At 40.9% G+C, this 22940-nt stretch overlaps 1 protein-coding gene across 1 annotated transcript in view; it reads left to right on the forward strand.

The window, feature by feature from the left end:
- The first annotated feature begins 880 nt into the window (after nt 1-880).
- The window catches only part of vps13d (vacuolar protein sorting 13 homolog D), a 54495-nt gene continuing 32435 nt past the window's right edge, over nt 881-22940 (forward strand). The window contains 38 exon segments of the mRNA XM_017709709.2: nt 881-1434; nt 1993-2199; nt 2297-2374; nt 3581-3771; nt 3866-3946; nt 4056-4172; nt 4258-4362; nt 4485-4655; nt 4819-4919; nt 5025-5193; nt 5573-5674; nt 6189-6390; nt 6649-6831; nt 6942-7072; nt 7296-7362; nt 7614-7793; nt 7897-8027; nt 8116-8248; nt 8411-10672; nt 12697-12848; nt 12934-14034; nt 14158-14248; nt 14348-14474; nt 14567-14747; nt 17560-17742; nt 18890-19055; nt 19169-19263; nt 19265-19380; nt 19512-19683; nt 20432-20441; nt 20444-20546; nt 20655-20867; nt 21242-21513; nt 21603-21736; nt 21854-22009; nt 22108-22306; nt 22387-22461; nt 22578-22775. Coding sequence (XP_017565198.2) covers nt 2103-2199; nt 2297-2374; nt 3581-3771; nt 3866-3946; nt 4056-4172; nt 4258-4362; nt 4485-4655; nt 4819-4919; nt 5025-5193; nt 5573-5674; nt 6189-6390; nt 6649-6831; nt 6942-7072; nt 7296-7362; nt 7614-7793; nt 7897-8027; nt 8116-8248; nt 8411-10672; nt 12697-12848; nt 12934-14034; nt 14158-14248; nt 14348-14474; nt 14567-14747; nt 17560-17742; nt 18890-19055; nt 19169-19263; nt 19265-19380; nt 19512-19683; nt 20432-20441; nt 20444-20546; nt 20655-20867; nt 21242-21513; nt 21603-21736; nt 21854-22009; nt 22108-22306; nt 22387-22461; nt 22578-22775 — 8245 coding nt within the window. The 5' untranslated portion in view covers nt 881-1434; nt 1993-2102.

A 22940-nucleotide genomic window follows, 5' to 3' on the forward strand; every position in this document is an offset into this window, starting at 1 on the left:
AATAATAATAATAATAATAATAATAATAATAATAATAAATATTATTATAGGCCTTTTTATTACTTTCTCTGAAGATAATTCTCTGAGTGTCTTCAAATGATAACATTTACTTTTCAGAGTAAATGAATGAATGTAATCTACTGTGTATTCAATACTATTGCTCTCATAGTTCATCATTCATTCTTATTTCTTTTTTTATTTGTTCGTTTGTTTGTTTTCATTTAATTTCTTTTCATGTTAATTTCGTGCCATAGAGTGCAAAACGGTTGTCCTTATTCACTCAACAGAGCTTCAGTAGTTTATTTTAAACCTCTTTAATGCGTCAGTGAAGCGAGACAGTGGTTTCAGGCTCCTCTTTGTTTATTACAGTCTCGGCTCTCTTCAACCTCCCAACGCTAGATGTCCACTGCCCCAAAGCGCACGCGCGGCAAAATCGCTTTGTTTTGGCACGTGACCGGAATAGCCCGGTTGGAACTTTACTTGTAAATTCGGTTCAGTTTATCGAACCGATTCCTTTGAAATATCCGCTTCAGTGAGTCGAACTCCGATTCACTGAGTCACAAGTCAAGTTCAGCCTTGTCCGTATAATAACACTGAGCGCCGTGTCTGTGATCTTCGCTGCTACTACTCATTAATACAGTCCGACTCGAGAATCACAAAGAAAAGACGTAAAACAGACAAAAGGAGACAGCTAACCTACAGTCTAAATAGTGAAAATGTGAGCGAATTCAAAAGAGTTTGAGCATTCAACAACGGTGAACATTATCATTTGCGTAGGAGCTACAAAACAAGTTTGATTCAATTCATCAGAGAATCGGTTCAAATGAAAGATTCGAGCCTTTGGCTTGATACAGGAAACTCGGCGCTTGTGTCAGTCTGACATGTAGCTCAGCGACGAACATAACGAGTAGCCGAGACGCTAAATAATGTTGTCAGACAGGTCGGTTAAACTGCGTTTCTCAAGCCCAAGTGGGCAGTGCGATACGGCTTTGAGAGAAGAAGCCAGCTGAGTCGCTTAAACCAGTTTTACGTCATGTTTAAAAAGTTGCTGGTTGGTCGCCGAGCTATGCTAAACCAGTTAACCTAGCAGGCTAAGTGTAGCAGCAGACTGCAACCTTTGCCCTCGCGGCTTTCTGTCACTGCCGCTGTGAGGTTATTTTGCCTGCCATTTGTTTGTCAGTCAGCCTTTTTTTCTGTGCGAGCTGTCAGCTTCATGGTCTAATATGAGGAGGCGGCGAGTGCCAGGCTAACGAGCGCAAAGGCGTTTCTGTTTTTATCCAGGACGGACTTTCTGTTTCGGGGCGCTGGGTGATTACCGCTGGGCTCTGTATGCGTTTCTAAATGACTTGACACCACGTTACATTTGTGTGGATTAAAACGCTTCCAAACTGCTCGATTTGAAAGGCCACAGTTCACTCCCGGCCTGATACAATGGTAAGCCGGCCATCAAACTGGAGCAGCTCACAGGTTCAGGCGTTTCTCAGGATAAAAGTTGACCCCAAACATAATTTTGACAGTTTAGGTTTTCTGCTCGATATTGAATACTGACCGAACTGTCCGCCTACCTGCTCAGCAGAAGCAGAAGATGAAGGGAGTCGACGTTAGCATGCTTTGTGTCAGCTTTGTAGCTAGGTTAGGTTAGTTTTCGTCTAGTTATGTGTCTATTTTTGTCTGTCATCTCTGCCCTAGATGTAGAGACTAAACATTTGCTTTTTCAGATGCAATTTCTTACTAGACGTGTAGCCAATAATCAACTTTTTGTTGCTGCCTGGTGTCCAGTGTCCTGCTTTGCTTACTGTTTTATCTCCTGAGTCATTTTCAGTCCAAATCAATAATAACCCCTTAGTGAGTGTTATAGTTAATAATTAGTTATGTTTATGAAACATAGTTTGTATAATATAAGGCAAAATCTAAAATGATCTGTATTAATGTTATGTAGACTTTCAGACCAATGCTGCACTCCAATACATAAGCACTTTTTTTGTTTTGTAGACTTCATATGACCGCAGTAAGCATTGAGTGTGCAGCCCAACTGTCGCCGTCGAGGACCCTCTTCCATTTATTCCCGGCTCATCCCAGTCACTCCGCCGTGACCTCTCATAATGTTGGAGGGACTTGTTGCTTGGGTACTCAACACATACCTGGGCAAATATGTCAGCAATCTTAACACTGATCAACTCTCTGTTGCTCTACTCAAAGGTATGGTTTCTTTTCTGCTGATTATTTTTATCACGCTGTTTGAGTATGTTTGAATGTTCCTGAACATTGAATGATTTGGTTTTCATTTATGTTCCAGGAGCAGTAGAACTTGAGAATCTTCCTTTAAGGAAAGATGCACTCAGAGAGTTTGATCTGCCCTTTGAGGTCAAAGCAGGTAAAGTCTACCTTAACACACCCTGTATATATTTTAGAAGTATGCAGCTGATTTATGTCTGAGTTTTTTTTTGTTGTTTTATTTTTAAATCAATCATTTTTGCTGGAGTCCAAAGATACATTAATATCTGCTGATGTGGTCTGTGACGTTCCTGTTATTAAGCAAGCTTGTGCCTATGAGAGATGATCAGGAATTTCTGGTTTGGTGACATGAAAGCATGTGTCTTTAATGGTGTTCTGATTTCTTTTTACACTTTCTTGCTTAGTTAAAGTAAATTAAAGAACAAAAAAACACAAACCTGTTAACGTGTTTCTGAAGAACACTGAGTGTGTGAATAGGACTGGCCCAGATAATTTGAATGCTTGAGTACTCATTTGTTAACATATGGACAAAAGTTGGTTCAGTTGTATGCATCATAAATTCAAGCTAGACATCCAAGTCTCATCACAACAAACTGCACAGCTTTCTATGTAGCCATTGATGGTAAAAGAGCAAAGATGCCTCAGAAATCATGTGCAGGCACACTTTAAATTATGCAAAAAGGGTTTAGCATGCCATGAAGACACATGTTGAATGAATCAAATCAAATATGCAAGTATAGAGATCCTTATCTAAGGTGCCATACTGACACCACAGCTGATTTACATATGACTGAGTCTTGATCTTTCCATTATGCTCTTGGCCTATATGTCATGCTTCTGCTTTCAGTGATGAAATAGTGAACTAGTCTAATGAAACAATCAAACAAGAGAAATAAAACAAAACTAAAGTCATGATGGTGATAAATGACTGTACTAATTATTTACACTCATACACTCATAGTGCCTCATAAAGGCTAGAGAAGTGACTTGTAAAAGCTGTATTTGAGCAGGAGGGCCACAATTGTGTATTTTATCACAGCAACGTACAGTACAAGAAAAGCTGGACTTTAACCTGAATGTTAAAATTTTGTTGCCATCTACTGGATAATATTTGATCTGCAGTAATGAACACATAAATTATAGTTAATGAGGAAACTTACATTTTTAAAAATGTTTTTATTTTGAGAAGAAGTTTATGAATACTCATTTAGAAATTCCAATAAGTATTCAAAGCCTGTAAAATTCTATTTGGCCAGCCCTAGTATATAACAGGGACTTCCTCATAATTCCTCTTAAGAATTCCACATAATTTTGATGATTGTTTTAAATTTCTAAATTTGTGCAGGCTTCATTGGGAAGATCGTGCTTCAGATCCCCTTCTACCGGCCTCATAGTGACCCATGGCTCATTTCCATGTCTCAGCTGAATCTGATTATTGGCCCTGCCCATCCCCAGGAATATGATGATGCGTGGGAAAGGGAAGCTGAGCAGGAGCAGAAGAAACGGCTGCTTAAAGCCTTAGAGGACAAATGGAAGGTAGTGAACCATAACTTTTGTGTGTAAAACAACTCGTTCTCCTTCTCCCTTCTTCAAAGGAAAAAAGAAACATAAATATGTTTTTGTGATCTAGAGTGAATGCGAGCAGAAAGGAGAGTCATACTGGTACTCTGTCACTGCCTCTGTGGTCACGAGAATAGTTGAGAATATCGAGGTAACCTCTTTTGCCCTGTGATATTTGTAGATTTATTTGAATAATCTGCTCATTTCAGCCTTTTGTAATTTCAATGTAATGTTTTTTTTTTTCTTTTTTATTAATGCAGTTGAAGATTCAAGGTTTACACTTAAGATTCGAGGATAACCTCTCTAACCCAGATAAACCATTTGCCTTTGGAGTTTGTATTAAAAATGTATCAGCACATAATCCCTCTAAAGAGCCGGTAAGATGAACAGTAGAAGTTTTTGAGTATGCCGTTAATAATATCACAGCTCTGTCTTTTATATAATGGATTTCTCTGCTCACAGGCTCCAAAGCTAATGCGGCAGAAGCAGCTGGAGATAGAGGAGTTCAGTGTGTACTGGGACACGCAATGCACCATGCTTGGAGATCTTCCTCCTACAGAAATACAGGTGCCTTCCTTAGATAATTCTCTATCGTATTATTTTACAAAGTAGTCTCAGAATTCTCACTGATGTAGAAGATGATTTTACTCTCCTGACATCCACACCTTTGTTGCACTTCTTATAAATAGGAGACAATGACTGCATGCATGCAGAGCCGAGAGCATCAGTACATATTTGAGCCAGTTTGTGCTTCTGTGCTGCTGAGGAGGAATGCCTCAAAAGAGCCACTGCGATCTCGCAACACCCCACGCATTGAGGGTCAGGTGCAGCTGGAGCCTCTGTCACTGCATCTCTCTCAGGTACTGCTTAATTCAGGCTCAACCCAAAGAGGTACCACTGTGATATGCAATTTCAGCTTTTGATTTTATGACTTTTTATGCCTTTTTTATTTCTTATTTTAGGTTTGATTTAATGTTCTGGGTAAAGTTTGAACATTTATGTTTGATTTAATCAAAATAACAGGTCCAGTATCAGCAAATAATGGCCTTTCTCAAAGAGCTTGATAGGAGGGAGAGAGAGCTGCTTTTTCGCAAGTGGAGACCCAAAGTCCCTGTCTCAGGAAAGTAAGAGATACTATGATATATTTGGAAATGCAAGTGCTTTTTCCCTCTTGGTGAATAAAACACAAATTATTGCCATGATTCTGAATGGCTGTATGTTTTTTGTAGTTGCCGCCAATGGTGGATGTTTGCCATCAATGTTAACTTGGAAGAGATCAGGGAGAAGCGAAGGCGGGGGAACTGGGACTTTGCCCTTCAGCGAGCGCGGGATGCACAGCTCTACACTAACCTTTATAGCCAGAGGCTTAAGGGAGTTACTCTGAGTCCACAGGAGGAGGTAAAACACGCTCAGTAGACTTATAGACTTAGAGGCTGGAAAGTTTGATCTGGACAAAGCCATAAATCACCAACTCCCCACCAGCCTGTGTGCAGTATTCTCTCTCTCCTCTCTCTCCTCTCTCTCCTCTCTCTCTCCTCTCTCTCTCCCCTCTCTCTCTCTCTCTCTCTCTCTCACACACACATATATATATATATATATATATATATATATATATATATATATATATATATATATGTGTGTGTGTGTGTGTGTGTGTGTGTGTGTGTGTGTGTGTGTGTGTGTGTGTGTGTGCGTATGGCACATGTGTATGTATTTAAAATGTGTGTATTTTAGTTGCAGAACTCTGATCTGCAGTCTGTGTTTCTCTTTTAAACAGAGTGAGTTTGAGAGGATTGAAGATGAACAGACCCTGGAGGAGTTGCAGAGTCTCAGGAAAATCGTTCATGATGCCTTTCGCAAACAGGAGGAAATTGCAGAGGCAAGCTTAGATGATTTATCTTGAAGTTTACTGAGCACCTAGAAGCAAAGCCCATGTCAGCCAAAACAGCTTTTTTGATATTTAACAACAGTGCAAGGCAAGCCGTTGGGTGGTGTTTTTGAGTTCTGATCCTGAAAGGCCAGAATCGCAGTTTAATAACATCCCTGGTCAAACACATGTGGTTTAGCTCTTCTGTAATTGCCAGATTTTGTAGATATGTTCATCCATGGAACCACTAAACTGAATATGAGCCTTCAGAACTGGAACTGTAGATGCATGCTGTATGGCAAAAGCTTTATTGCAGTAGTTTGAATATGAAAAGGGAATTGCACCTTTTTTCAGCCAGACCATTATGAATGTCTTTATTTACATCTTAATGATTTGAATATCCTGGAAGTTTAGAAATTAATAGAATTAACTCTATAAAAAGTAGAATTCAATTAAGAGACAGTTGTTCTTGAAAATGCTTTGCAGTAACTGGTAACTCGTACTTTGCATTCAATTTCATTTACAGAGTGTAAGAGAGCCCATGTCAGAGCCAACAGCCACCTCTCCATCCAGTTCCATTCCCAAAAGTGGCAGTTCGGGTATGATCCAGTACCTGCAGTCCTGGTTCCCTGGATGGGGTGGTTGGTATGGAAGTGCTGAGAGGGGTCCAGACGGGCAGCCAGTGACAGATGACCTTATGCCAGAAACTACTCAATGGGATATTCTGGGTATCTTGTGATGCTTTTTTTTTTTTTTTTTTTTTAACGTTGGAGCTTATGTCATACTTCACAATAAAACTTTACAGTAAAAAATACATATTTAACATAATTTATATAATACATATAATTTAAAAATGCAGTTTTCTCAGTATTTTTCTTTTAAAGTACTCAAATGGTACTTAGTTGTTTTTCATTAATATGTCCAGTCTTCAAAGGAAAATGGATACACAGAATTTATTTAATGTAAACTATTCTTACAATTCACAGCTGAAACAGATGACCTATTTGACCCTTTGGAGGACTCTCAGACTCTCAACACTTTTACTAGGAGGGATCACCTCTTTGCACGGCTGGATTTCTTTCTTGAGAAGGCAGCTGTCACTCTTTTCCAGCAAGACAAATTCAATCCTTTGTCCAGTGAGAGTGGGGTGATTCAGTTGGAGTTTTCAGGTACCAAAAATTCTATACAGTGTGCCATCTTTTTCTCCCCAACAAGAAAACTGAACCATATCATATGTAATGTATATTTGAATACTAAATTCTTTGTGTTTTATCTGCAGGGGTGAAGATTGGTGTTGAGTCTCTGCCCCGATCTGAGTCTTCTCTGCTCTCTGTAAGGCTTGGAGGGTTATTTCTCAGAGACCTCACCACCCAGGGCTCCATTTTCCCTGTGCTTGTCTCTCCAAAACCAGTATGTTTCTCTATCTCTGTGTGAACATTTACTATTTACTGCCACAGTTTTACACTGTTTATATATATATATATATGTGTGTGTGTGTGTGTGTGTGTGTGTGTGTGTGTGTGTGTGTGTGTCTGTGTGTGTGTAATTGTTTATTATTGTTTTTGTTTTATTTATTGACCTGCCATTCTAGTGGGTCAAGGTTTAATTTCCTTATAACCCCTCTTCTTTTTAGGAAAAGGTTGCTGTTTCTAACACTCAACCCTTTGGACAGAGCAATAGTACATACAAAGGCAACACAGGTGAGTTAAAAACAACCTATACAATTATTTTTGAGAGATGAATAATTCGTGTTCTTCTAATAACAGTATTACCTTGTGCATTTTAAATATTCTGGCACCAACTGGGATCTTTGAATCTTATGTTAACTAACCTACTGAATTTCTCTCATACCTGTTGCTGTTTTGCACTAATGTTTAGTGAGATTTGCTGATTTATGTGGCTAAAGTAAAAGCTTACAAGTATCAGTGTTTATTTTTCATATATTTTTCAGCTACTTATATGGAGTCTTCTGCATCCCCTGTCTTTGAAATGATCTATGAGCGTAACCCAATAAGAAGCAAATTTGAGAGGAGACTGGAGGTTAATACCAGCCCTCTCAATATCATCTACAACCCTCAGGCTATCAAGAAAGTGGCTGACTTTTTCTACAAGGGACGAGTTCATACCTCAGGTCAGCAGTTATTAACTATCAGTTGTTTGAACTTTCACTATTTTTGCTAATTAGTTAGAAAATGCTAATTAGAAAATGTTTTTATGTCACTGTTTTTCCCCAGGGTTCGGATATCAGTCAGAGTTAGAGTTGCGAGTGGCTGAGGCAGCAAGGAGGCAATACAACAAGCTCAAAATGCAGACAAAAGCTGAAATCCGACAGACTATAGACCAGCTGCTAGTTGGAGAGTTCATTGTAAGAAACTATGTTGTTCCATGGCTGGTATTTCTAGCAATTATTTGTGTATTTTTTAGTACAACCTTTGTTTTTCTTTTCACTACAGGAGAATAGTAAGCGTTGGACAATGAAATTGGATATTTGCACCCCCCAAGTTATTTTCCCAGATGATTTTCAGTCTGAGGACCCCATGCTAGTGGTAGTTGATCTTGGTCGTATTCTTCTTACCAACTCCCAAGGTAATGAATCTAAAATGAGTGAACTGCATTTTGTTTGTTTGGCTGTCTGTACAGACAACTTAGATGATGTCTTAAAATGTATAATAACTACGAATGTCCTTTTTTTATTTGTTTATTTATTTATTTATTTATTTTATTTTTTTCTTCTTTTTGTGCTGACAGAGGACCCTAAAACAAAATCCAAGGCCTCGCAATCAGAAGGAGATGAATTGAGTGATGAGGAATACCAGACTCCTCTAGCGACACCCCCTGGATCTCCTCCTCCTGAACAAGAGACAGAGTTTAAAGGGCAGGAGAAGACCCCTGACCTCTGTAGCCTTAAATCAGCAGAGGGAGCCCAGTCCTTCAGCAGAATCTTGTATGAGAAGTACTCTTTATCTTTTAATGACCTGCAGATCATGGTTGGTCGCTACAAAGACAACTGGAAACATCTGCAGGGGAGTGACGTAGGGCCCACCCATGTAGTGGAGAAATTCAATGTGCTCTTGCAGCTGGAGCAGAGGCTGCGTTACACCTCAGACCCACAGCTCCCTGGGGCAGTTCTCTCAGGGACCTTACCAGACCTAAAAGTGCACATCAACCTAGAGAAGATGACTGCACTGAGAAGCTGCCTGGCTAGGCTAAGTAGTCACGGTGCAGACGAGAGCATGGGTGACAAGGGAGAGACCATGAAATCTCCTGATCCTTTAACACTCCGTCATGAAAAGATTTTTCAAAGGGAGGACAGCCAGTGGAAGCTCCATGGGTCTGACAAAAATCTCACAAAGAGTGTGATGACCCTTGAGCAGCACACACGGGAGGTGCTGGTTGAATCCAGACTTCTCCTTGCAGAATTCAACATTAACTACATGCAGCTTGGTGTTGAAAGTGGAGGGCGGTATATATCTGTCCTAAAGGTGTTTGGTACAAATGCTCATTTTGTAAAGCGACCTTATGATGCTGAGGTCTCACTAACAGTCCATGGTCTTCTCTTGGTGGATACTTTACAGACATATGGCGCTGATTTTGACCTCCTTGTGGCGTCTCATAAGCACCTCAGCTTTGATGTACCCACTGGCAGTCTAAGAGAAAGCCAACCCACATCACCAGTCTCACAAGATGGGAAGTCTCCAGAGCCTTCAGAACTGGGTCTGCCTTTTGACAAAATATCACCTCTCAGCTCATTTCTTAGAGATCAGGAGGCTCTCATTAAACTGGAATATCAATTTGTCAGCTCAGACTGCCCATCCATGAAGTTGGATAGTTCCCTTCAGGTCACCTCCATGCAGGTCAACAATTTGGATATTATTCTCAACCCTGAAACTATTGTAGAGCTGCTTAAATTTCTCCAGCAGTCCTTTCCTAAGGAAGAAAGCACATGGACTCCCTCAACACCACAGCCACTTATGCTGCCCAGTGGACAGGACCAAGAGGAGACCTATCAGTCTACTTATGATCAGAATAAAGAACTGACTGTAGAGATCCACAGGTTAAATTTATTGCTCTTGCGAACAGTTTCAACTGGAACAGTTTTAGGTGGGGAAAAGAGGGGCATGAAAATCGCCACAGCCAGTATAAATGGGACAAAGGTCAACGTATCAATGGGTAGTCGTCTGGATATCAATGGCTCCCTAGGATGCATTCAGCTTGTGGATTTGACCCAAGAAGGCGGAAGGGGTCAATTTGTAGTCAGTATAGGCAATTTAGAAGATGACCCCTCTGCAGAAGTTTCTGGATTAACAATTCCTACTTCAGGGTTAACTGCCTCTGAGGCTTTAAATTTCCACCTTTTGGAAAAGTCTCAAGGAGAGTGTTCTCTGGAGCTTCATATGGCATCATTGCACTACAACCACTCGGCCAAGTTCTTGAAAGAGCTCAGTCTTTCTGCCAATGAGGTAGAAGACAACTTTCGCTCTATGCTGAAGTCTGCTGCTACAAAAGTTTCCTCAGTTCTGGCTACCAAAACAGCAGAATACAGTGGAATGGTTTCTCTCTTTGAGACTCCATCCAGGCGATCCAGGTCACAGAGTCAAAGCAACTGGACACTGGACCCCTTTGAAGATGAAATGGATCTTACGGATTCTAAGGAAAAGCCAGGATTGGACTCCTTTCTGGTCAAACTTACTCTAAATGTCAGTATAGAGTCGCCTGTTGTATCTATTCCTCGGAAACCTGGCCACCCAGAGCTTCTTGTTGGTCACCTAGGAAGCATTACCATTCAGAACTTTGTAGCAGGACAGGACAGGACAGAGGGAGAGAAATTACAGGTTGAAGTCAAGGATATAAGACTGTATTCTGTCAATACAAGTCATCTTGTCCTAAAGAAAGGACATCGCCTTGACAGCAGCCCCAGCTCTAGCCATTCACCCTCTCACAACAGCATTAACTTTGAAGAGCCACAGTTCACTCGCCATGACTTCTTTGAGTATTTAAGTCGTGGAAAAGGTGAGAATGTTTTTTGTGAAAGTGGTAGCACTGGCAACATTCTCAAGTCTGATTATTTTATTTATTTATTTTTTTAAAACCTTAGATAGGAAATCCATGCTAACCAAGATACGTGATTGTATTCTACTGTAATGTGACCGTGCTGATTGTCTCAAATTTGTCAAACTATAAAGGAAGTAAAAAAAATACAAAGCTTACTGTAGAGGCTTTAGAATAATACAAACACCCAATTCCAATGAAGTTGGGATGTTGTGTAAAATATGAATAAAAACAGAATACAATGATTTGTAAATCCTTTTCAACCTATATTCAACTGAATACACTACAAAGACAAGATATTTAATGTTCAAATGGATAAACTTTATTGTTTTTTGCAAATATTCACTCATTTTGAATTTGATGCCTGCAACATGTTCCAAAGAAGTTAGGACAGGGGCATGTTTACCACTGTGTTACATCACCTTTCCTTTTAACAACAGTCCGTAAGCGTTTGGGAACTGAGGACACTAATTGTTGAAGCTTTGTACGTGGAATTCTTTCCCATTCTTGCTTGATGTACAACTTCAGTATTCAACAGTCCGGGGTCTCTGTTGTCGTATTTTGTGCTTCATAATGCACCACACATTTTCAGTGGGAGACAGGTCTGCACTGCAGGCAGGCCAGTCTAGTACCCGCACTCTTTTACTACGACGCCACGCTGTTGTAACGCAAGCAGAATGTGGCTTAGCATTCTTAGCAACTTTGCTGAAATAAGCAGGACGTCCCTGAAAAAGACGTTGCTTGGATGGCAGCATATGTTGCTCCAAAACCTGTTTGTACCTTTCGGCATTAATGGTGCCTTCACAGATGTGTCAGTTACCCATGCCAAGGGCACTAACACACCCCCACACCATCAGAGATGCTGGCTTTTGAACTTTGCACTGATAACAATCCAGATAGTCCTTTTCCTCTTTGGCCCAGAGGACACGATGTCCATGATTTCCAAAAACAGTTTGAAATGTGGACTCGTCAGACCACAGGACACTTTTCCACTTTGCGTCAGTCCATCTCAGATGAGCTCGGGCCCAGAGAAGCCGGTGATGTTTCTGGGTGGTGTTGATATTTGGCTTTTGCTTTGCATGGCAGAGTTTTAACTTGCACTTGTAGATGGAGCGACGAACTGTGTTCACTGACAATGGTTTTCTGAAGTGTTCCTGAGCCCATGTGGTAATATCCGTTACAGAATGATGTGGGTTTTTAATGCAGTGCCGCCTGAGGGATCGAAGGTCACAGGCATTCAATGTTGGTTTTCTGCCTTGCTGCTTACTTGCAGAGATTTCTCCAGATTCTCTGAATCTTTTGATGATATTATGGACTGTAGATGATGAAATCCCTAAATTCCCTGCAATTGCACATTGAGAAACGTTGTTCTTAAACTGTTGGACTATTTGCTCACACAGTTGTTCACAAAGTGGTGAACCTAGCCCCATCCTTGCTTGTGAACGACTGAGCCTTTCAGGGATGCTCCCTTTTATACACAGTCATGACACTCACTTGTTTCCAATTAACCTGTTCACCTGTGGAATGTTCCAAACAGGTGTTTTCTGGGCATTCCTCAGCTTTCCCAGTCTTTTGTTGTCCCTGTCCCAACTTCTTTGGAACGTGTTATAGGCATCAAATTCAAAATGAGTGAATATTTGCAAAAAACAATAAAGTTTAACCGTTTGAACATTAAATATCTTGTCTTTGTAGTGTATTCAGTTGAATATAGGTTGAAATGGATTTGCAAATCATCATATTCTGTTTTTATTTATGTTTAACACAACGTCCCAACTTCATCGGAATTGGGGTTGTAGCTTCAGGTTACAGACATTCAAGTTGTTTTCATTGGGCCTGCCAGTCAGTGTTAGAGATGGTAGATGAAACATTACACATTTTCAGTTAAGCACAGAAATGACATTATGTTCTCACATTTAATTAAGACTTGCTTAAACAGCTTTCCTGTGTCATACTTATATACTCTTTTAATGATCTCTCTTCTTCAGCCTTTCACATTCTAAAAGACACCACCATCCAGTGTACTCTAGAGAAAGTTCCCATAGATGAAGAGACACAGTTCACCTTCCTGTCATGTGATGAACCATACCACGGTACAGGATTACTGAGAGTCGAGGGCAAGTTTGTAAATGCTGTTCAGGTAAAGGAGTCAAAATTTGAAAAGTCATGCCAGTTCAACTATTCTATTATTAAATTTTATGTTTACCTTTCGCTTTTTTCTCTAGGTTTTTCTTTGCAAACCTGTGTATGAACAGGTTCTTCAGACTCTGGATAACCTATCAGTCATTGAGGACCAGAGAGCAACTCCCAGTCAACCGCCAACCCCCCCACCCCCAACACCGTCCTCCACCAAACCACATCGCTTCCCTGATCCACAGGGTGGGTTGTTTGCCCGTGACCCACCTCTTATTGGTTTGTCTTATTCTTCAATATCATCCTCCCTCTCAGCCCCTCTGCCCCTCCAGAACACCAGCTCTCCTCTGCAGCCTCCCTCTTTCACCCAGGTCAGAGCCATTTTCAAAGTATCTGAGCTCCAGGTGCAGCTGAGTGCAGACCTTAGCCAAGGATCTCAGGGCCTGGTCAGTCTGCGCTTCCAGGACCTTGAAGGAGACTTCACTAAGGACCATCCTCACTCCCTGTCAGTTCAGCTGGCCCTTCGCTCCTTGTTAATGGAAGACCTTCTGGAGCAAAATCCTGAGTCCAAGCATAAGCACCTCATGGTTTCCAGGGGTGCCCCCAAACCATCTACCTTCAGCCCTAAAGAATATCTCTCCCAGTCATGCCCATCGGCGTCCAATGCCTTGTACCCAGAGATGCCACGCTCACTGCCCGCTCAAATAGAGGAGGCCCAGAATGTCTTCCAGTTTTATCAGAGACACCCCAGTACTCCTTCAGCATCAAGCCAGAAAACTAAGAAAGACCCAGAATGCCCCAGCACCCCTCCCCCATCACCTTCTCGGAATACACCATCCCCTCATCCTCTGCCAGACTTTGATGACTCTTTGGTTCACATAAATGTGCTTTTGGTGGACAGACGACACCCTGAGTTTAAGACCCGCTATGGCAGTATTGGTCGTAGTGTAGATGTAGACTTCAACTGCCTGGATGTTCTCATCACATTGCAAACCTGGGTTGTCATTCTGGACTTCTTTGGCATTGGTTCTACTGCCAATAACCATGCTTTGAAAGTGCCTAGTTGTTGCCCTCAGCCTGTACCTGGACACCCACTGTACAACACAGCATCTGGTGATTTAGCACTAGACTTGTGCCCTGAAATAAATGAGGAGGAACTGGAGGAGAAGGTCAACACCAAAGTCGACCTGAAGGTAGAAAAATCGGCATTGATTTTGTAGGAATAGATTTGTGCACAGACATACCAATGTAGATATTTTTTTTACACATAATGTTAAATTTAATTAATTGTTTCCTTCTTTGTTCTCCTTAAACAGGTCCATTCTCTGTCTCTAGTTTTGAACAAGAAGACTAATGAGCTGGCTAAAGCTAGTGTCTCAAAATTGTTGACACACTTAGAAATGATTGGTGAGTTAGTTAAAGTATCTTTTTTCAGTGCAGGAGCTGTAACTTGGTAGTTTTTTCCCCCCCACAGATGTATATAAACCCTATGTACATTTATTTTAGATGGAGATCTTGCCTTGCAAGGAAGCCTGGGCAGTCTGTCACTGAGTGACCTGACCCCTCATGGTGACCTGTACAGGGAGCGCTTCACAACACGGGGTGGAGAGGCACTTGTCTTCAATATATACAAGTAATTAACTTTTTCTGACTCCATCAAAATATATTCTGTACCTTGCGGCAGTGTTTCAGGATAGAAACTGCCCATCCCTTACTTATTTGTAGGTATGGACAGCCTGACCCTGCCCTAGAACGGGAGTGTGATATGAAAGTGTCTCTGCAAATGGCGTCAGTGCAGTATGTGCACACGCAGCGCTTCCAGACTGAAGTGGTGGCTTTCATTCAGCATTTCACCCAGTTACAGGATGTTTTAGGCCGGCAGAGAGCAGCAGTTGAAGGCCAGGCTGTAAGTAGTCCATTTTCATTTATTTGTTTAATGTTAAACTTTGGACATAATGTGTTTGAATGATAATTATATATTTGTAACATGACCGTTTGTAATCAGCAGTCACTTTGTAATGGTGATTTCACATGTCTCTGTACTCAAGTAAGATATAGTTAATGTATTAGTCATCTCAGACTCACCTTATGCAATGTTATGTGCTAGTTATTTTTTTGCTGCCAGTTGTGTAGTCATTTAAAGTCAACGACAATTGGAAATTAGACCCCTTCTAGCAATCGCACATGATGACATTTGGAATCTGAACTTGGCATTGACCTTGATTATCGTCATAGTAGTGCTAGCAGCATTGCTGGCACCTTAGCAGTTCATCCAATTCTTGAAATACTGCTGATGTTGTTTCCTTGCAGGGTGGTGCAATGCGACAACATTGTCGCACATGTTGGGAGAAATTGACCTTTTGCGAATACATAAAAGCTCACAGTCCAAGACCTGATGAAAGTTGTATCAGTTATTCATAGTTTATTTGTGAGCTGTCCTTGCTACGTGGCATGTGCAGTATCAAGCTGCATTTCCCACCTGCCTACGTAGTGGTTCACGCGATTTTTCTAAAGACTGAAAAGTGAAGATTTTTTCCAAGGCTGTGTTGGGCCTTGATTTTTTTTCTTGTTGCTAAGCAACAACTAGCAATAGCTAATTCGCCAGCTAAAATTAGCTTGCTTGCTAATTATAGACTTATAAACTTTAGCCAAAACTAAAAAAAGCTGGTATTTGTGTATCTGTGAAAGACTACCTTGCCTTTATTTAGACTGGTCAGCACAGAAAAACCTTCATGACATAAAGTACTTGACTGTTCTAAATTGAACTCTGACTGCCTGAAGCACAAAACACAGCCGCATAGGGTGCATAAAAGGTGAGGCACTCAGCAAAACAACACAGAAAATGCCTCCACTGAAAACAACAAAAAAGGCATCTTGGACACATATAAACATGCCTGGTGTGAACCTATTTAAGCCATCTGCAGAGAATTGTTGTGCAAGCTGGTCTAGAGTGTCATAGTATTCGTCTGTCAGATAATTCAGTTAGTATCACCTTATATACACTATATAAAAGCAATATGCAGACAATATATAGAAATGTATTATACAGACGGTGTACATATTATTTATCTACAATACACAATATATAAGCAACTTACAGATTTATGTAGGGGCAAGAAAAAGATTATATGATTATATAGCTGCACTCAACAGTTCTACAATTACAGACTATAGCCCCTCTGTTTCTCTGTATGCTTTAGCTCCCATTTATACTGTTCTTCAATGATTTTAAAGGTCAGGACAGAGCTGATATTATTTGGGTGGTGATTATTTAATCACCGCACAGTAGTTCTGCTGGAGTAAACACCTCAGTGTCACTGCTGGACTAAGAATAGTCCATGAACCAAAAATATCCAGCCAGTTGTGCCCTGTGACCACTGTTGAAGGCCTAGCGGATGACCAACATCTCTCAACTCAGACTTTACACGATGAACCAACAAGGTAGATTTTCAAAAACACGGTTTTTGAAAACTCCAGCAGTACTGCTGTGTCTGATCCCCTCCTAATGTACCTAACCTAATGAAGTGGCTGGTCAGTATGTACTTTTTTTTTTTTTTTTTGGAAGCATTTAATGTATTTTTTTTGTCTTTTTTTTCAAAAATGTTCATGTGTGCTACAACACTTGCAACTTTTATAACACCAACGCAATAAACAAAAACATACTGCCCCATCTTATTATATAATTTTATATAATCAACCCTTTCATTGTACTGATGTGATGGGCAGTATGGCTCAGGTAACTGGGTCTTTGAAAGTTGCTTGTTGGAGAGGCCCTTACCTTCCCTCCTGAGAGGAGGTTACACAGGAAGTTGTCAGCTCCCATTTCTGTCTTTCCAGAGACACTGAGCCATGTCTGCCCACACTCTAATCTCCTTTCACATGCCTCAAGCCAGGGATCAGGAGCATCTGATTAGGATACAGCTCATATTTAACTTTAGTTCTTAATTGGATAACGATATTAGAATCAGAGCGAATCCGTCTGTTACTGATACTCTAGTTAAATCTTGTTTTATGTTCGTCACTGTTTGCAGAAGCATTTCTGAGATTGGAAGAGAAATTCTTCACAGTGTTCTTCATAATTCTTCAAACTTCAACAATGTTTGTTTGTGTGATGTATGTAATATTCACTATGTCTCTCACCAACTGTCAGTCATTGCTTAATTAGTGTAAGCTTTTTGAAAAGGCAGAATTGGGATATACTAATTTATTTCTCTGTTTTTGTGTCTGTGATGTACAGTACTGTGAAAAAGTCAGAGACCACTTTTCACTTATTTTTCAGCAGCCATCAAGTACAAGTTTGATTATTTCTTAAGAGATTAGATATACGATTATCTATTTTCATAAGGAAGTGTAAAGTCAAAGGAAAGTAAATGATAAAACTGGAGTTAAAAAGAAATCAAAGACTTATAGAAAATGGGAAACCATGTAATACTGGCTGACCACAAAATTGTCACAATTAGATAAAACAGTACTTAAATCATTAAGAGAGAGGAGAAAATCAGGCTCCATTCTTGCTTGATTCTGTCCATCCTTTCCACTGTGAGCAGACAACTCGACACTGTGGTTTTAAAAAGATGTGTAACTGTCAAGTAATTGTTGCTGAGAAAAGGGGAAAAACCAAAACAAGGAAAATTGTAAATCAAACAAAGAAGCTGCTGATGTTCTCAAAACAATGGACTGACCATTTTTGCTAATTTTATATTTTCTGTGTCCTGTAGGTACATGAGCGTCCACAGCGAGCTTCACGCATACTTTTGGACATTGAGGCAGGGGCTCCTGTTCTCCTGATTCCAGAGAGCTCCCGTTCAAAGCGCCTCATAGTGGCTAACCTTGGTCAGCTCAAAGTGAGCAACAGATTCCTGCCAGCAGGCAGCCGAGGCACCTTCTCTCTCAGAGACAAGGTAGAGAAACTTACCATGGCACATACCTTTTTCCCCTCTCTGGTGAGTCCTGTTACCTCACATGAACATGCTCATATGCACACCCTCAGACCCTCTGCACCCATAAGATGCATCTCAGGAGCATTTTCCCTCTGCTTGGTTAAGTAGGAGAGTGTTCCTTATGGGGAGGTATTTTAAGGTAACCACTTTTTAAGGGTAGTTGTTTTTATAGCCCCTGGCTCCTACAAAACAAAGCTTTGTTGAAAGCGCTCTATAGATGCAGTTCCAACCCTTTTCACTGTGCATGGTTATTAGAGCATCTTTTTAATGGAAAATTTAAAAGCAAGGCATGCATCTTTGTAACATGAATTAATTTTTTAAATAACATTTACTGTGTTTTAACTTTTTTTCTGAAGAATTTGATTTTGCATGCTAATTCGTACAAGGATCCCTCCCACTATAAGGTATCAGTCATTAGAGGTTTTTCGATTTGAGGTGCTTCTCTTTTACTGCAAATGATTGTAATTGTCACTCCTTTTGTGACATGCAGCTGCGTAGAGGTGGGCAATATGATGATATTTATCACAGTATGCTTTTCTGAGAATATTGCGAATATTGACATTACTTATGGAATGCAAAGCAACTGTGTGTTTTATTACAAAGATATCATAATTAGCCCTGTTTAACTGGATTTAGTACAGTTAGAAGCAGTGTATGAAATGTTGAAACAAAATTCTTTTTGATAGTATTTTTAATTTCACCACTGCTGTTTATTGTCTTCTTCCAGCTTGTCAAACCTAAAAAATATGATGCTTACTTTGTTTCATGAAAATGTAATAATGTTATACTTTTTGCCATATCACCCACCCCTACAACAAATACAATTTCTAATAACTTGCCACTCTGAGCATACTGTGTGAAATCTGAAAGCATTTGACTGCTGCACATACAGCATGAAATATTACAATATTTTTGCCATTTCATGCTCTGTAATAGTGTACAATACTATCACAGTGCGGTTTATTCAGCTGTTATTTTCTCCAACTGTTGACTCACGTTCTCTTTTTCTCGTCTGTATTTTTAGCACTCTGTTAAATACCCAAACCCTGGTTGATTTCATTTTTGTGAATGATATTCTGATGTGTTGATGTTCTTTTCTTTCTTAAAGGATCAGGTGAAAAATGCTCAGCCTGAAAAATGCTCTTCAAAAACAAGTGAGGAAGCATCAACAGACAAACTCAAAACCTCTAGCACCACAGCCTCTGGCTTCACCCTCAGCAGGCCACAGCCAGCTGTGGGACGCATCCCTGATGCAAATATGCATCCAAATCCAGGTTAATAACTGTAGGATTGCTGAGTGGCATAAATCCAACACAAACAACAGTGTTTGGTTTTTTTTGAGAATTATGTTCTATATGCTAGATAACCTGTGGCTTTGTGTTTGTAGAGGATCACGCATGTCTGTTGGATTGCATGCCCTGGATCTGGAAGAGATGACTTATTTCTGCAGAACGGCTACCCTGTGAACCGTGGGACAGTGGAGGGGAAGCACATGGAACACGACTTGGTGTTCACGTCCTACTCAGTACGCCGAACAGGAGGCAGTCTGCTGAAGGATCGCTGCCACCTTAAACTTAAAGTGGAACGTAATCTAGACAAGTAAGTACAAACAGTGCTACACACTAAACAGCTTGTTGTTTTCCTTCCTCTTTGTTTTTATGGGTTTTTGAGTACAAAGTAGCAGGGCAAGACTCTTAAATCAGAAATGTCTATCTACCTCTTTGTTTTAGGGAGTTGAGTCATGCAGTCCCAGACATGTCCATCCATGGCAGCCTGTCATCTGTACACTGTTCCCTGGACCTGGAGAGGTACCAGCTAATTCGTGGACTGCTTGAGCACAACCTTGGAGAGCCTGTGGAGGAGTTCCTTAGACCGTACAACCTACAGGATCCCAGCAGCTATGTAATCTATCTCCTGAATTTACATTACATCTATATAAATTATGTTAGGTTTAGTATCATTTGGGGCGGCACAGTGGCGTGGTGGGTAGCGCTGTCGCCTCACAGCAAGGAGGGTCTAGGTTCGACCAGGTCCTCTCTGTGTGGAGTTTGTATGTTCTCCCCGTGTCTGCGTGGGTTTCCTCCGGGTTCTCCGGTTTCCTCCCACAGTCCAAAGACATGCAGTCAAGTCTATTGGACATGCTAAATTGCCCCAGGGTGTGTGGTGTGTGTGTGTGTGTGTGTGTGTTGTGTGTGTGTGTGTGTGTGTGAGGGACTGTCTGTGTCTGTCTGTCTGCCCAGTGATGGACTGGCGACCATGGATGAAAATGGATGGATGGATGGATGGATAGTATCATTTGTACTTAGGGCCTCTAACTGCATATAAGATTAGTATTGGTCATTGTAGCATATAGTAAAGTTGACAACAGTGAAAGAAAGCTGGGTCCTGTTATTCTGTAGATTAAATCATGCCAACTGGTCTCCAACTTTTTCAATTCACTGCTATCCATAGTACTGTTTTTAGATGAAATGCATTATTGTTTTGAAACTGCATCCACAGATGGTTCATTTGTAGCTCCATTTGTTTTGCAGAATATGTGAAGAGTACTGTGCAAACCTTGGTGAACTGCTGATGCTGAATTAGTCACTCTCTCAGGAGACTCATTTAAATGCTTTGTTAATGTCTTTGCCTCTGCATTTGTCATTGACAGACGGTTCTGAGTGTGACCGTTATACAGGCCTCTCTTTCTTGGTTGACATGATGAATGTCAGTCTGGAGTTACTTGACAGACCCACATCAACTGGGCCTAAGCGGTCTTTGGCCAGGTGTCTTATTCATGTCCTGTTTATTTATATGTGCATTTTATATTATATAAATTACCTTTTTAGCTTTCCATTAAGATGAATTGGCTTGTAATTTTTTCTCCTTTATAGGTTTGACTTTATGAAATCCAAGTTGCTATTTGAGAGTTTTTCAAATGGCTCCAAGTCTGTGAATTTGGTGTCTCATTCACTCCTGGCCTATGACACACGCTACAAGGAGTCCAGCAGAGCCTCAGAGGGCAAGAACAATGTATTTGACTGCATTCTACAGCCCTCAAAAACCGGCAACAACCGGGCTACCCTGCAGTTGGAGCTACATTACAGGTGTACATCTCACATGATAAAGATTTTGTGCATACTGTAATCGTGATAATCATAGCTAATTCGTAGATTATCTTTCAGATCATCTTGGATCTTTTTCTCCAGTCTATATATATATGTGTGTGTGTGTATATATGTGTGTGTGTGTGTGTGTGTGTGTGTATGTATGTATGTATATATATACACATGTGTGTGTGTGTGTGTGTGTGTGTGTGTGTGTGTGTATGTATGTATATATATATATATATATATATATATATATATATATATATATATATATATATCTTTTCAGATTTGTCCAGTGTGTTGTTCATCTTGATTCACACATAAGATAAACTAGGCCTTGTGTGACAACTTTTAATATCTCTGTGTCCTAGATCTACTAGGGACTCCTCGTGTTTCACTGTGGTCCTGAATAACCTGCGAGTGTTCCTGATCTTTGACTGGCTCCAGCTGGTCAGGGACTTCCTACACATGCCAGTGGAAAAAGGGACAGCGCCCACTCGCCAGCGCTGGCCAAGCGGCAGCAGTGACCCGGGTACCACAGGCGCGGTCATGCCCAAGACTGTCAAAAGTGGAGTTGTTACAAAACGCTCTACTGTTCCTGTCACCCACGACAAATATTTGGAGGTCAAGCTTAATGTGACTGGTAAAGATTCCTTTGGTAATGCTTTTGTGGTCATGCAGTGTCATTTGTCATGGGAAATGAGTGAGCTACTTGTTTGTTGTTCTGTCCAGGGACAGAGTTTGTAGTTGTGGAAGACTCTTCAAGTTTGGACACCAATGCCATCATTTTGAAAGGCACCACTGTTCTCACCTACAAGCCTCGCCTTCTGGACCGACCCTTCTCTGGCAGCTTGGCTGGCATTGAGGTGAACCCTTTAGCTTAGGACTGTACTGTTTAGTAAAATGGTAGTGCAAAACATTTTATTTTGTTTTGCAGATGTTTTCCTTTAATAGCTGCTTCATCTTCTTTCCCAACTGTTCAGGTGTTCTCATGCCGACTGGGCAGTGAGCAAGAGACAGCCCTGTCTATCATTGATCCTGTCAATGTGCAAGTGGAGCTCTGTGGCAGCCCTACCTACCAGAGCAGCTCAGGGTTGCTGGATGCCTTTAACATCGAGGACTTTCCCCCCTTGCTGGAGGTTAGAGTATACCCAAGTACCTCACAAGTTATTTCTATGTTCCTACAATGTCTTAATACTTAAATTCTTGGTCTGTGCTCTGTTTGTTCTCTCCACAGATCCAGTTTCCTGCTCTGGCTATCCGACTTTCCTACAATGATGTGCAGCTATTCCTAGCAATTGCTAAGTCTGTCCCCACTGGCTCCTCTAGTATTGCTGACCCTGATTCTGCTTCTCAGACAGCTCCATCCACTGCTAGCCCAGACACTACCTCCAAACCTAAAGACAGCTTCAGGCATCGAACAGAGGCCCTTCTAGGTAGGACCCACAGAAAACAACCTTAGCGTGGTTGGGAATGTGAAACATCAGACAGTAATTCTATCTGAATGTACTTTCAGAAAATCAGCTAACACGCTTACAGGACCTGGGATTCAGGAAGGAAGACTGCAAGAGGGCTCTCATTCACTGCAAAGGTAAAATGTCATGTTGTAAAGAGTCCAAGTCATGCTTTTTAAATTGCCTGATTGACTGAGGAAATGTGATAGAAGTGTTGGGGGATACAGTGAAGTATTTGTGTGTGGTCCTGCAGGACAGTTGGATCAGGCTGCAACATGGCTGCTGGAGAACGCAGAGAGCATGTCTGGAAGAAGCAGGGCTAACTCTGATTCAAGCTCACACTCAGCTACCCCGCTCTCTGGGGTGGAGGTTAAGGCTGAGAGTGTGTGCATCTGTTTTATTGATGACTGCCTGGACTGTGATGTCCCCCTGGCTGAGCTTACCTTTTCACGTGAGATTACTCGTACTGTGCTGTTGGAGAAATATAGTCTGATATTTTGTATGCTTGTCATATCAAGCCGTTAAGAAGCTTAGAAAACTTGAAGACAGGGTGTTCTGAACACTATGCAAAAGGTTGCCAGGAGTCAGATTCGACTTGATGGCACTAAATAATAGT

The sequence above is a fragment of the Pygocentrus nattereri genome, chromosome 9 (genome assembly GCF_015220715.1).
Source record: "Pygocentrus nattereri isolate fPygNat1 chromosome 9, fPygNat1.pri, whole genome shotgun sequence".
NCBI classification, from domain to species: Eukaryota; Metazoa; Chordata; class Actinopteri; order Characiformes; family Serrasalmidae; genus Pygocentrus; species Pygocentrus nattereri.